The sequence below is a fragment of the Dunckerocampus dactyliophorus genome, chromosome 14 (assembly GCF_027744805.1).
Source record: "Dunckerocampus dactyliophorus isolate RoL2022-P2 chromosome 14, RoL_Ddac_1.1, whole genome shotgun sequence".
In the NCBI taxonomy this organism is placed as follows: Eukaryota; Metazoa; Chordata; class Actinopteri; order Syngnathiformes; family Syngnathidae; genus Dunckerocampus; species Dunckerocampus dactyliophorus.
In genome coordinates, this window is record NC_072832.1 from 9259876 (window position 1) to 9274502 (window position 14627).

At 40.2% G+C, this 14627-nt stretch overlaps 1 protein-coding gene across 4 annotated transcripts in view; it reads left to right on the top strand.

Annotated features, from left to right (window-relative positions):
- The first annotated feature begins 5540 nt into the window (after positions 1–5540).
- wdr11 (WD repeat domain 11) overlaps positions 5541–14627 on the top strand; it is an 85772-nt gene continuing 76685 nt past the window's right edge. For 3 of the 4 annotated variants that reach the window (XM_054798464.1, XM_054798462.1, XM_054798465.1), the window contains exons 1-6: positions 5583–5727; positions 6917–7036; positions 7119–7169; positions 10395–10506; positions 13658–13811; positions 14053–14226. In XM_054798464.1, coding sequence (XP_054654439.1) covers positions 6984–7036; positions 7119–7169; positions 10395–10506; positions 13658–13811; positions 14053–14226 — 544 coding nt within the window. In that variant the 5' untranslated portion in view covers positions 5583–5727; positions 6917–6983. Of the gene's footprint in view, positions 5728–6916; positions 7037–7118; positions 7170–10394; positions 10507–13657; positions 13812–14052; positions 14227–14627 lie in introns of all 4 variants that reach the window. The other variant, XM_054798463.1, reaches the window with a different exon arrangement.

Genomic DNA, 14627 nt, shown 5'->3' on the forward strand with positions numbered 1-14627 from the left:
TATACATATTGTGTTTCCTTTTTTTTTTGCCTGCTTCTTTTTGACTACGTCAAGCATCATCATCATTCAGTCTATTTAATTCAGTCTTGTTCTGAATAAAAATAACGTGTCTTGATTTATTGGTTGAATCTTTGCTTCTCTGCATTTAACAGAAAATAAGATGATATAAGGTCACCGCCGATTGAGTTCAATCAGCAAACACTTGTGAAGCTCTGTGCAGTACTTAATGAAATGCTTTGAGATGAGATGGGTTTGGATGAGATGAGATAATTCTTTATTACTTTCACAAAGAGAAACATTAGAGGGTTACGTCAGCAAAGAGAGAAGTATGAATAGTAGCTTAGTGTTTGTGTATATGTTTAGTTGGTCACACTTCACAATAAGGTACACGGAAATACAGTAGGTACTGTGGAACTAATGAAGAACTAATGAGGAACTAATGACTAAGGCACATACATTTAGACTAGTTACTGAGGAACTAATGAAGAACTAATGAGTAACTAATGAGTAGTGGTTAGCGTTAAGGTTAGGTAAGTTTGTTCGTCATTAACTACAGTCATTTTGTGTACCTTATTGTAAAGTGTTACCATTTAGTTTCTCCGAGGTGACATTTCTGAGGAAAACTGCAGATGACAGCTGACACATGTTAGGGTAAAACTCCATCTCTGCCCTACTAATTGCCTCTAATATTCCAGTGTTTGAGAGGACTAATAACCACCTTCATTTATGACCACTTAGAGGTTTGAATCCAACTTAATGCTGTACAAATCTTCCAATATAAAGTACATTACCAGTGTTTAATTTGAACATTGAAAACCATTTTTTAAAACGCGGAGAGCTCAGTATTACAGGGGTGTCTAAAGAATTTACGATGAGGTGATGAAAGCACCAAAAATGTATTTCTCTAATGATAACTTCAGAAAGTGATTACATTTCATGAAGGTTATACTTATGCACATGATACTCATATAGCTCTGCTGGTCTATCTTTACAAGTATGTTTTTCTTGAGCAATACCAGAAGTACTGAGTTAGTGCCACTATCCTGCAAAAAGCTTGCCAAGGCTGCACTGTGGATGTTGCTTGGATACTTTTGTGCCTCCGTTGAAATATTATACAAATACAGAGCCTTTATTTGCTCTGTTGATGAAAATTGCTTGGGTGGATGGGTCATTTTAGTCCAGTCTCCCGTAGAACATGTGTGATGTTAATATGTGTCTGCCACGATGAGCGTTTGTAAAATTATACAGCAATTATCATTCTTGTTTATGTGTGAACACTATTGAAGGGCATCCGTTATAAAAACATATGTTCACATTTACACAGTTATTATTGATTCTATCCCATCTACAGTAAATCACATTTTCCCATGATGCATTTTTTTACCAGTGTGAATTAATTAGGCAGCGTGTGCAAGTAATGATTCACTTTCATTGCAGCAGATGGAACAAAAGCATTGCTATCATTCCTTTACTGCACTACTATTTTAAGCTTCATTAATAATGGCATTGATATGGCAGATGCTCAATAATTGCCTGCGTGATAAAAAACAACCCAGGCTTACCACAACTCATTCTGGCATCCACTCCAGCAACATAAGATAAAATTGTGTAAAATACTGAATAGAGCTGTTGTTAATATGTTTGAAAGATGGTCAAAGAATGGTACATTAATTTATACAGAAATATTTATTTTCCATTGCCTCAAACAGAGTTATCCTATGAGAGAGTAAACATTAAGTGAAACGTGTTGTGCTTTTGGAGTAATCTGTTTGAATTTTATGGCCTCACTGCTTCTGCCTTGTTTGTTCTCTCTGCTGTTTGCTTGCCGGGGGAATTCAGCTCACATAACGATCAAGAAGATGGCAACCAGCAATGGCAGAAATGAGAGCATAGAGTCCCATGGGGGGCATGGGGGAGTCCTTCGGCATATCAGTAGATCTGTTTTCAAAAAGTCATGAATACACACATGATGGCTGATTTTTTTTTTTTTTATCAGAGAAATGTGCTGATGATGATGACATCTCACATGAGACACATGAGCTCATTTGTAAGTTTGTTGTATGAAATACATACAGTGAATATATTGTATATTATATTTAATGTTTAAATGTATTGCCAAGTAGGCAAACACCCAACAATATTCCTTTGAAGCTTTACATATCAAAGGTTTGCGAACATTAGCATGATGCACTACCAGACCAAGAAAGTTTGAACCATTAAAAGTCTAGAATACATAGAATTAATTTGCCGATATTGCATTTATTATGAAAATGCACAAAAATATGCAGGAAAAACAATATCAACAAAGATTCACCTTTGACTTTTGTGACAAAATATTTTCTTATAAGGCGGCGCACAGATGCGCTAATTTCCGCACATCATCATGCAGTGCAAATTAGTTTGAACCAAATTAGCAGACAACAGCAGGCGACCACTACTACATTTGGAGTGGGCCTGAGACACAGACAGGTCTCTATTTTGTAGCACTTGCTGTGCCAAAATTCACTCAAGTCACTCATCAGCTGGACAAAAACGAGTGACAGACTACTATCTGCCCATTTTCACCAAATGACGCACCAACCGACGGGCTCCACCACGTGACATTCCCATCATGACCGATGCCAACGCCACTTGACAATGGTCACCGCCTCCTTCTGCTCTGTCACGTTGACAATCTTTGTATCACCGACACCTGCTTTCCCCAGAAACTCATCCACCTCTGGACATGGTACAGTTCAGATGGGAGAACCTGAAATGCGTCTTGACCACATCCTCATCTCCCAACGCTGGAAGTCCTCCATCACAAACTGTCATGTTTTCAGAGGCGCAGAGCCTGGCAATACAAACCATCGCCTCCTGGTCGCCCAGCTGAAGCTTAAGCTTCGCACCAGCTGGACAGCCAAGTTCCAGCCTCGCTTGGATTCCTCTCTACTGAGCGACCCCAACATGACACCGTTGATTTTTGCAAATATTTTGTTTACATTTATTTTTTCATTCATAAAGGTTGATATACATTGTACATAAATGAATCCCAGTTTCAAGATTTTTGTATTTAAAGTGCAGTTGTAGAGGTCTTTATTAATGTTGATTGGATCAATGCATTTCAATTTCAGTGTGCAATACACACAAACTCAGGTCCAGTCTAATTGTATTAACCACTCTACGTTTTAGTCATAGCACTATATGAGACCTAAGTTACACACTGACCTTCAAGCAATGAACCACAGCTATTATGATCTTCCATTCCACATGATCGTCCAGTGGTCCTCGATTATTGTCTGTCATGCCCCCACTGGGGGACAGAAACTTGATCTACCAAATGCAAAATGGAGAGCAGTGAAGCATACAAGCCTATTTAAGAGTCAAACTGCATGTTGGGTACGACAAATTCATACGCGTTGGCAGGTCTGCACTAATACTGAAAGTCCTCCCTGCCTCTCATGCCCCCCACCCCCCGACAGTTCACCGCAAGGATTAAAGCAGTGCTCGATAAAAGTGTGCTCACACAAAATATTGACACTTTGGACACAATTTGGACATGTTCACTGTGAGTTGTACTCCCGAGTGTTGCCAGCTATTTAGACACTAATGGCTGTGTGGTGAGTTATTTTGCGAGGACAGTAAATCTATATTGCTGCTCTACACACCCACAGCAGATGAGACTCATGAGCCCGCTATAAGGCCTCATCTGCATTGGAGCTGCCAGTGAGGGAGTGGGTTACTCTCAACCGATTCCTGACCAGTGTAGGCAGGTTTGGAGCAAACATGTACCAGTGGGGACTAAGAACAACGGTGGAGTGTGTGTGTGTTGGAAGCTGATGCGGAACGCATTCTGACATCCGGGGAGCAGACAATTTGAAGCTGAAGACCACACTTCACGTGAAAAACCAACTGGGAAAATTGTGTCATATATCATAGTTGCTGTTTCTTAAGCCTCATTTTCACTTGCATGGATTTTGTCCCTGCAGTGGTACACAGCTTTGTGTGTCAATGGCGTGCCGATGAGTAAACTGGCCGTAAACTGGGGCTGCGTGCCAGCGCGCAAACACAATTTTGAAATGTTCAAAATTGTGGCATGGATCATTTCTGTCAACTAGTCTAGAACGCAATGTGAACACACTGCGAACGCACTGCAACCTATGACTGAACAATGTGGGTGGTGCGTATCACAGCGTGCCTCAATTACCTGAATGGGTTAACTTTTCCACCACCTCTTGGAGTCAGGGGGAATGCTCAAGTAATTTCTGTAGCCTCTTGGAGTTTCCTTGTGAATTTCTGTTAACAAGGGATCATAATGCCCAAAACGATGTCTTCTAGTCAGCAATTCCATCTCCCACACTGTCTGTGCCTCTTTTTTTTCCTAGTTTATAGCCTCCTCTCTGCTCTTTGCCCATTCTCTTTCTGCAGTTGCGAGATAATATAGACTTACCTTTCTTTTTTGTATGCGCTTCTTCTCTGGAGTTCAATGTCTTGTAGGTCCCTTGCTAAAAGAGGAATTAATGAAGCTAGGGATGATTCCGCTGTTGGATGGCTTCACACGGTGACACTGCGGGACCAAATAATGCCACAAATGCGAAGCGAAAAGTGGTGGTGAAAATGTGTACCCATGCAGGAACAATGTGAGTTGCGCGTACCATTGTCTTGCACTGGACGTAAACAGTACTCCACAAGGTGTAAATAAGTCGTGCAAGAGTGTGGTCATTTTGTGCCAGTGCACACCATTTCACAAATTGCGTACCAAGGGCATAATTGATACGTAAACACAACGCAAACAGTCCTCGCGCTTTTCAGGCATGTCATACATAAATAAATAAGTGACACACATTGCCACGGCAAATTGCGGCACAATGCTGAGGCAAAATGCGTGCAAGTTTAAACACCGCTTTACACTTGTGAGAGAGCGCTATACTGCTTTCCAAGCTGCACACTGACCTCTCTAAGTTATAGCCAAGTTTTCATTTCTCTTGTACTGTAACTTTTTAGTTTCTATGATCCTGAAAATAGGAAGATACATTATAGTAACCAAGTAGTTAGGTACTGGTATTTTAATAGTTCAAGCACACGTACAAGCTGTGATAGCTGTATCGCACAACTACTATTGCAAACTAGACAGGGAGATGTTATGTGTCATCCTGTGCTTCTGACAGTTTCTGTGTGTGCACATTTGCAAGTTGGTAATTGGAGATTAGTAAGATATGTTGTGATGTAATAATATGTAATAAATCATATTGTCGCATCGTCTTGTATTGTTGCATTTATATATTGTTAAATTATTCAAACCAAAGTTTAATACTAATGATTTTTTGTTTGTTTGTTTGACCAAAATATTTGTGCTGCGTTTTATCCTGGATATAATCATGGTCAAGAAATTAAAGACAACAATCACAAAATAATGATATTGAAAAATTTTAAAGTCAAGATTATTTACTTGATATTGGATCGATTGGCACTATCGTAGTGCCAAAAAATGTGCAAGCAGAACCATACGCTGGAATGTGTTCCCGCACGACCCTATTTTCAACAACACAGTTTCACTTCCTGTTACCATCCAAAACAGAGCCCAGCCAGCCACAGAAGCTAATTCACTGTCAAAGCTCTCGACCAAGTAACGTTAATTAGGTGCAAAGACCGATTACTAACAATGATTCCTTACACGGTCAACATCAAACTCGCGGCTCGGACGTTGACTGGCACTCTCAATTTGCAGAATAAAACCGCAGTAGATTGGTGAGTACGGCAGCTGTTCCGTTAGCATGTGTTGGTAGCTTGCTTTTGAATGAACCTGCATGTTTACATATTGCGTCACCCGCAGGTATGTGCCAATTTAACTTAATTCGTTCTTTTCTGTTAGGTACATGTCTCATTAGATATTGACATTGTGGAATTTTGTCAGCGTAAATGAAAAAGCATGCAAGGCATGTCGTGTCATGTGATTTTCATTTTCCTGGGCCTGTTGTATTTCTGAAGCCTGGTTCTGGTTGAGAAATGTAACAAGAGGCGTGCTTAACATACGTACAGATTATATTTTTTGCGCTATGTTGCTTAAGAATCGCAGTAGTGGATTGTTCCACCCAGGATGCTATGTGATACTGAACTGGAATAACATCACTTGTGTGGCAGTTTTATAGTATAAGGTGGCCATGACAGATGAGGAAAAAGTACATGTGCAATTCACTTAAATAATCATGCAAAACTCCTTCAGGGAGTCAAAAATTATTTATTCCTTATACATGAAGGCGTGGCTGTGCTCAAGACAGCCAACAATTATAACTCACACGGGACCGCATTTCCAAGTCATTGAACATGCTGTCTCTTGGAGATTAATAGATAGGAGTGTAACGATTAGTTTTAATAACATTTTGATTCGTATCACGATTTGTGGTTGCCGATACGATTCAAGGACAATATTGGTTCAGGTAGGACGATACGATCCAAAACAATTCAGTAACTTTAAATCAATTCAGTAACTTCCATCCATCTATTTTCTATGCCGCTTATCCTAATTAGGTTCACCGGTGTATGCTGGAGCCTATCCTTTGGGCGAGAGGCGGGGTACACCCTGGGCTGGTCGCCAGCCACTTGCAAGATTCAGTAATTTTTTAGCCAAAAATTGAACCAGTGTGATTGTGAAATAAATACCTGGATATTGGACAGGTGAAGTTTCCCAGATTCCTGTCGTTTTTTGTATGGGAATCAAGTATAAATCATTAATAATGCTGGCATAATAAAGAATAAATACAATACAAAATCAGGATGAACAGAGGTTGGTATAGCTTGCCATGATTCATTATTTTCTTTAAATAGTGCAATCCAAACCTACACTTTGCACCCAATGAAGGACATTATGCAAATTTCTCAGCAAATGAATGTGATATGGTATCTTCAATTTGGTGTTGAAACTTTCTCACCTGTACAGGCCAGTGGAAGCAGGGGCTTTTTTGTGCTGATAATCCTCTTGATCAGAGCAGCCATTTGAAAGAACGATGCAGCAACTAGCAAGTAATGTGGCCTCCTTGTACATTTTGCCGCTGAGAGGGTCGGTATGTGTCATAAATTAAATATTTAGGGAACACGACAATATGAGAATGCACATTTCCACCCGTTTCCACCCGAACCAGGAGGAAAAACAGCCAGCTGAAGTTGCTGCCAACCAGAGAACCTTCAAGCAGGTGATAACTAATTTTCCACCCGACTCGGAAAAGGTGAAGTGAATCACAAAGTCAATTGCAACTTTTATTGCGAAGGATTTGTGGCCGTATTCGGTTGTTGAGTAGCAGGGCTTTTGTACTTTGTTACAAGTTACAACGTCCCATCGCAACTTTATTTCACTGACACTGCAATTGTGAATAAGGGCAGCCTAGTTTTTTTGGTTATTCATAATATACTGATGTCTGCAAGAATTATTCTTGTATGAGAGCCGCTGGTACAGAAATCTATTTTTTTGACTTTGCTATACAGCAAAAATATTATTTTGTCAGAGATTCTGTGCTCAGGATTTTAGCTTGAATTCAGAAGTCTATTATTTATTTGTGAATAATGGCAGATTTATTTGTTGGTTATTCAGAAAATGCTGAAGTTTGTTAATTTTATACATGCTGCTACTGGTGCACTTTACTTTTCCTGCTGGTTCTGTGCAACAGGAAATATGTTGGTAGATGTAACCTTCCAATTATTAAAAGATAATGGAAGTTTTATGGAAGTTTAAATGTCACTTCACAAAATGAGTTTCAAATAATGACAGATGAGTTAAATATGAATACTGAATGATTTGAATCAACTCACCCGGCTAAAAGAAGAAAAAGCGAATCAGCTGCATTTCACAGGTCAACTACAACTCCCATGACCACCACATACCCGGAAGACAATGACGTCACCGACAGGCAGACTGTTGTGTTTAACGTCTTTATCATTAAAAGTGCTAAAAAAAAAAAAAAAGCACATCCATGTAAAGCCAGTCGTGCTTCAATCCAATGCTTAATTTCCTAGTATCGATTCAATCGATTAATTCCCTTTTAATAAATAAACAGTTCCAACTTTCAGACTTCTGTTAGGCATTAGCTGTCATTGACCCACCCAGGCAACAAAAGAATTGTAATTTTGGAATGTACCAGATTTAAAGCCTTATAAAAAATTCAAGGGGCCTGTGGACATAATAGGAGTTTGACACAATCTTTGTGCGGAACAAATGTCAAATATTGCCAAGGACTTTATTTTTCCATTGAAGCTTCCATTGAATTGCACCGGTCATTTTTCACATTCACAAATGCTTTATTGGGTCAGTTTTCACATTTAAAAGTGGCTGTGGACTGGTTACCAATTAACATACATGGACCTTTACAAAACGCCAGCTCAACATGAAAGTGATAGAATGAAGGACCTATAATGTCGTGTGCAATGTGTAGCGACTGCCAGTGTATCGGGAGTTTACCTTTGCATCCAAGTCAACACTCCAGGAGTAAGTTCATGAAGATGTGCTTGTAGCATAGGATTGAACTGTAAATTTATACATAATCATGGACCAAACACCAATGACTTGTGTATTATATACGCTAGGGATGTACAGACCCTTTCCAAAAAATTAGAATATCATGGAAAAGTTGTTTAATTTCCATAATTCCATTCAAAAAGTTAAACTTTCATAGATTATAGATTCAGGGCCCACAATTTAAACGATTTCAAGTGTTTATTTGTTTATTTTTACGTAATTTGGGCTTCCAGCTCATAAAACCCACGAAAACAGGAATTCAAAAAATTAGAATACTGTGAAGAAATCACCATTTACTTCTCAGTTTTTGCAGGAAAAAAAAGAAAGAAATTAGGATCACATCAAATCAATCAAAATATGGTACTTTCAAAACGATATGTCAATCTTAAATACTTGGTTGGTAATCCCTTTGCCTTAATCACTGCCTCGATGCGACGTGGCATTGAAGCAATCAGCCTGTGGCATTGCCTGGGAGTTATGGAAGCCCAGATTTCCTTGATGCTTGCTGTCAGCTCTTCTTTGTTGTTGGGTCTGGTGCCCCTCATTTTCCTCTTGAGAATACCCCATAGATTCTCAATGGGGTTTAGGTCCGGTGAGTTGGCTGGCCAGTCAAGCACTGTGATGGCATGGGCATCAAACCAGGTTTTGGTGCTTCTGGCGGTATGGGCAGGGGCCAGGTCCTGCTGGAAGATGAAATCTGCATCTCCATACAGATCCTCAGCAGAAGGAATCATGAAGTTCTCTAAAACATTCTGGTAGACTGTTGCGGTGACCTTGGATTTAAGAAAGCAGAGTTTACCAACACCTGCACCGGACATTGCACCCCAAATCATGACGGACTGTGGATATTTCACACTGGACCTCAGGCAGCTTGGGTTCTGTTCCTCACCCGTCTTCCTCCAAACCCTTGGACCTTGATTCCCAAATAAAAGGCACACTTTACTTTCATCGGAAAAGAGGACCTTGGACCACTGGCCAACAGTCCAGTCCTTCTTCTCCTTGGCCCAGTGGAGATGCTTCCTACGTTGGCTCAGGTTCAGAAGTGGCTTGACCCGAGGAACCCGACAGTTGTAGCCCATCTCCCGGATGCGTCTGAATGTGGTGGTTTTTGAAGCTGTGACTCCTGCCTCATTCCACTCTTTCTGGATCTCTGCCAGATTCTTGAATCTTCCCTGTATGATAATCCGCTGAAGCCCACGGTCATCTCTTTTGCTGGTGCATCTTCTCCTGCCACATTTTGCCCTTCCTCTAGACTTTCCATTGATATGCTTGGACACAGCACTCTGTGAACAACCAGCCTCCTTAGCTACGAACTTTTGTGGCTTACCCATCCTATGGAGGGTATCAATGATGGTCTTCTGGCCAGTTGTCATGTCTGCAGTCTTCCCCATATTGAACCCAACTGAGACAATTGAACCAAACTGAAGCAGCAGGTGATTTGACTTTAGTAGATGATTAGTGTGTGACACTCAGTTTAAAACATTCATGCCCTGCAAAATTTGGGCTGATTTCTTCACAGTATTCTAATTTTTTGAATTCCTGTTTTCGTGGGTTTAATGAGCTGGAAGGGCCCTGAATCTATAATCTATGAAAGTTTAACTTTTTGAATGGAATTATGGAAATTAAACAACTTTTCCATGACATTCTAATTTTTTGGAAAGGGTCTGTATGGTACATCTCGTTGTCTATCTAGTTTTCCTGCTGCTTTTTGCCCACATAAATGAATACCATCAGCCCATAAGCCAATCACATTCTTGAGTGTTGAAAAATGGCCTTGTAATGCGGTCCCCCACTTAAGAGTTATATGTTGTGTCTGCAATGGAAAGAGCTTGGTCTTTAGTTTCTTTTAAATTTTTAATTCCTTTTCAACAACAAAGAGCCTCTCCTTCCTCCTGTTTTTGTTTTTTAGGGGCTGGCAGGGACTGATAGCTCAGGGATGTCACTCAAGCATTCTTATCATCGATCCAAAGACAGCACAGACCATCCAAGTGCTGGAAAGGCACAAAGCCAATGTGGTCAAGGTAAGCTTTTCTTTAATCACCAGGCCGCAAACAGAAGTGTATACTTTTCAGGATTTTTTGAAGCTGTGGCGGTGGGCTGCATGGGAGGGTGGACTGCCACCGCTGTGTCATACCACTGCTATTTTTTTTTGAATGACAAAAACCTATTTTTTAATTACTTATTTATTTAACTTTTTTCAACAGCTAGTCGAACATGAATTGAGAACATTGCAAAATTGTTAATATAATGGCAAAGTTGCTGAGAGAACTGCCAACATTTCAATGGCACCTTATTTACATAGGACATCTACAACCAGTGTGCTCACTTGTCAGTGAATACAGGTGTCATGTTTGAATAAAACACTTATAAAAACACTAAGAGGTGAAGCAAATATTCTTGGGGAAGTACGCAACATCAGCTGGTGAGCTACTGGTAGCTTATGTGCTACCTGTTGAAGACCCCTGTCAAGAATGATCTTGAAACGTGAGCGATCACACACGCTGGCATAGATAGGCTTAGCATGTGACAAGCTGTCGCCAATTGACTACACATTTTATGGGCTGTTGTTCATTCTCCCGATAACAAGAAACAAAGTGAAAGTCAACACAAGACGTGTCGTGTATCTGGTCACTCAGGCAGACAGGCAATTCCGGTGCATGATTAAAGTAAAAAAGCACAGTGAAACATTTTTATGATGTTTTAAATCATTTTAAAACTAATTGTGGTCATTATGTGTGTAAATAATAAGCTATATATGAATCTGTATAGCATATACTGTATATACTGTACATTCATACAATATATTACTTTTTTTGTTTTCAAGTTTAAAAAAAACCCTCATTTTTAAGGTGTGGCGGCTTCTATTTTGTAGTGGCGCACCGTCACGATCAATTACATGTAGCGGAAACCCTACTTTTCTTAGAAGAATCGATGTTATACTACTGTTGGGTCATTTAAATGTAGGCTTAAATGTTCTCTTTATTCTTGTTCTCTCTCATTTCACACTACTTTCTTCACGTTTGTTAAACAGAGTCGTAAATGTGGTTCTAAGGTTGGGCGTAGTTTTATTTTCGAGCACAGAACCTGCTTTTTGGTAGAATGTTCTTGTCGGGAAAGATGTACTTGCTGCTGGCTGAGAACCTTTCAACCACCGTACAATTCATCCTCCCTTATAGTATTGTTTGACCTTGAGCTAAGTTGTTGTTGTCTGACATTATTGATCCTGTGAAAGGATATTTGTCTGCAGTGACTGAGAGTCCCTTTGTGTTTGTGAGTGTGTGTGTGAATGCATAGTATTTGTGTGCTTTGCAGAAGACTAAATAAGAGGCCATAAATTCTCCAGTGATTATCAGAGGCTAGGCTGTGCCTGGGGCTCCCATTCTTTACTCCAAAACTCTTTAATCGTAAGCACACTGCAGCAGCTAGCGGTTCCTCACCACACAGTCACAATGCAGGGCATTTTGGTGGATGATAGATATAAAAGAAAAAATGGCCACCGAGAAGGAAATAAAACAGTCAAACAAAATAAAACACCCTGCTTTGAGTAATTTGTCTTTTTAAGTGCAAAGCTGGCACCCACTGCTTATCAATTGCTCTTTTTCCCTCAGCACCACATTTTCACGGCAAGCAGTTAATGCAAAGCATTTGTTTTAAATAGGTCATAGTGGTCATTAGAGAAGTTTTGACTTTGTAGCTTCCATTGTGTGACCTTTAATATTCATCATGTTTTTTTAGGAAAAGGTCTGCTGCTCTCCCTTGCTGGGTGTGTTGTACACATTTGAATGTATATAGGATTTTCTGCAATTAAAATTGTACATTCAGGTTTAAATATATTTAGGCCTGTCATGATAATCAATAAATCGGTTAATCGAACGATAAATAAAAACAAAGTCATAATTTTGCCGGCGTCGATTAATTGACTTGTGCATGCGTGTTTGTTTTCCTCTCTCTCCTCTGTCTTTACCACGCAGGCTGGATGACGAGGGTTCACTCTCCGCCTGTCTGGTAGCATCGGTCGTCCTAGTGACACACTTTTGCGTGTCACAAAATGGCAATATGCAAACTGTCTGACATTGAAATCATACATTAATACACAACAGACCCGAAGAAAATATTAAACACTCTTTGCCCCTGTTTATTTAGTGTGTTTGCAGTATGTTTTCATTTGGTTATAACTGCAAATCACTGTAGTTTGTGCGGCATGCCCCTCGTGAGCCGGTGGTCCCCCTTTTAGAAGACTGACCCAGCAACGTAAAGCCTTACGATGAGTCTGTTTTTTCCTGCTTACTATTTAAATGCACACGTTCGCACGAATAGGCAAAGATACGTCAATATAAAAGCTGTACTCACAGATACAGTACTACTCAAATACTGTGCATACTGCGATCCCTGCAGTTTGTGCATCCTTGGGTATGAGGAGGTAGCAGTAGCAAACCACCAATCTTAGGAATCGGACAGGATACACTTTATCTATTCAATAAATTGTGTTATTGCAAAGAACAATGTCGCACACAAGGTTCCCTAAGGTACTTTGGAGTTACCCTCTGAATAAATCCTTAGCTGAAAGATGTCAAGCGCTGTGAACTCAACAGGTGAATGCTTTGTTTGGTTCTTTAACAATTCAATTTTGGGAAGTAATAATGTAGTCTGTAAGGACTTCGCTCTGCACCACAATGTTGCAGCTTTAAGTTGTAAGTTGCAGGTAAAAGAAATATGAAAATGGGAACTGTTTGCTAGAGACAGGTCAATGTACTGTTAGTGCCCTTGAGCAAGACACTGAAGCAGTGACTGCCAACAACTCACCATAACACAACGCCCTCACTCTGCCGTTGCTCCTATTTATTAGTTCTACTTCAAATGTCCGGAGGGTTTTGTGTCCATGTATGCTATCACATCCTGATAGCAAATTATCCAGTACTGTTGAAAGGACAAGCAAAGATGTCCATTCTCTGTCTTGTCAACTGTGTCCTGCAAATAACAATGTGTAAACGTGTGTTCAGACCGGCATATAAAAGGGGTATTAAATTCATGATGCACCCATCAACATCTACAGTATATTAGATGTGGCCCATGCTTCACAACGTGGCCATCCTATGCATCAGTAAATGAAGTAGTTAAATTCCTTTATGACTAGCATCTGAGGCTTTCAACTTTATTTATTTTTTCCTGCAGGTGAAGTGGTCGAGAGAAAATTACTACCATAATTTGAGCTCACCCTACTGTTTGCGGCTGGCTTCAGGAGATGCCTCTGGGAAGATCATAGTGTGGGATGTCGTTAGTGGCACTGCCCATTGTGAGATCCAAGAGCACTCCAAACCCATCCAGGGTAAGGGATCATTGCTGTTTTTATAGTAGTACGAAATTATTCTCTATCCTGGAGCAGGACATTACGGGGGAAGGTCTGCCAAAAAAAATAAAAAATTTGTTCTATAAGTAACTCTTACCTTGTGTTGTATTTGTTTTCATTACAATGCTTTTGCCGTCATTCTGTCAGTCCTGCTGCAGACATCAAGCATTCATCTTCTTCATTCCTTCCAATCGTGCTGGCTTCCCCTCCGTTCTTTCAGATTTGGAGTGGCTGTGGAATCAGGACGTGTCCCGTGACCTGTTGTTAGCCGTACATCCTCCCAATTACATCGTTCTGTGGAATGGAGACACTGGAACCAAGCTGTGGAAGAAGAGCTATGCTGAGAACATCCTGTCCTTTTCTTTTGACCCGTTTGACCCCTCCAACATGGCATGTATGTGCCTCATTCCATTTTGAGACACAACGTCTGGAGTTCTTTTTTCTTGAAATCAACAAGTGGCATTTTCCCAAAGGTGATAGGTGGTCCTCGTTTACAATGTTTAAAAAGAAAAACTAGAACTAGTTACGCGCGTGTGGCGTAAGAATACGTAGTTAGGCGTCGCTATACTGAGCAAGGACAATGTCACTTCTGTTTTGTTAAGTTAACTTTTTAACTTTAACTTCCATTATGTCTCCCAAGCATGAGGCCGGCTCTTCTGGTGGCAGTGGGTAAAGTGAAATTAGACATCAGAAAAACGCTCAGTGGAGAAGTGGCGAAATTAACACTGGCTGCATGCCCGGTCCAAACGCTGCGACTATCGTCCAGGATAAAGATGGTAATCTTGAACATGTGAA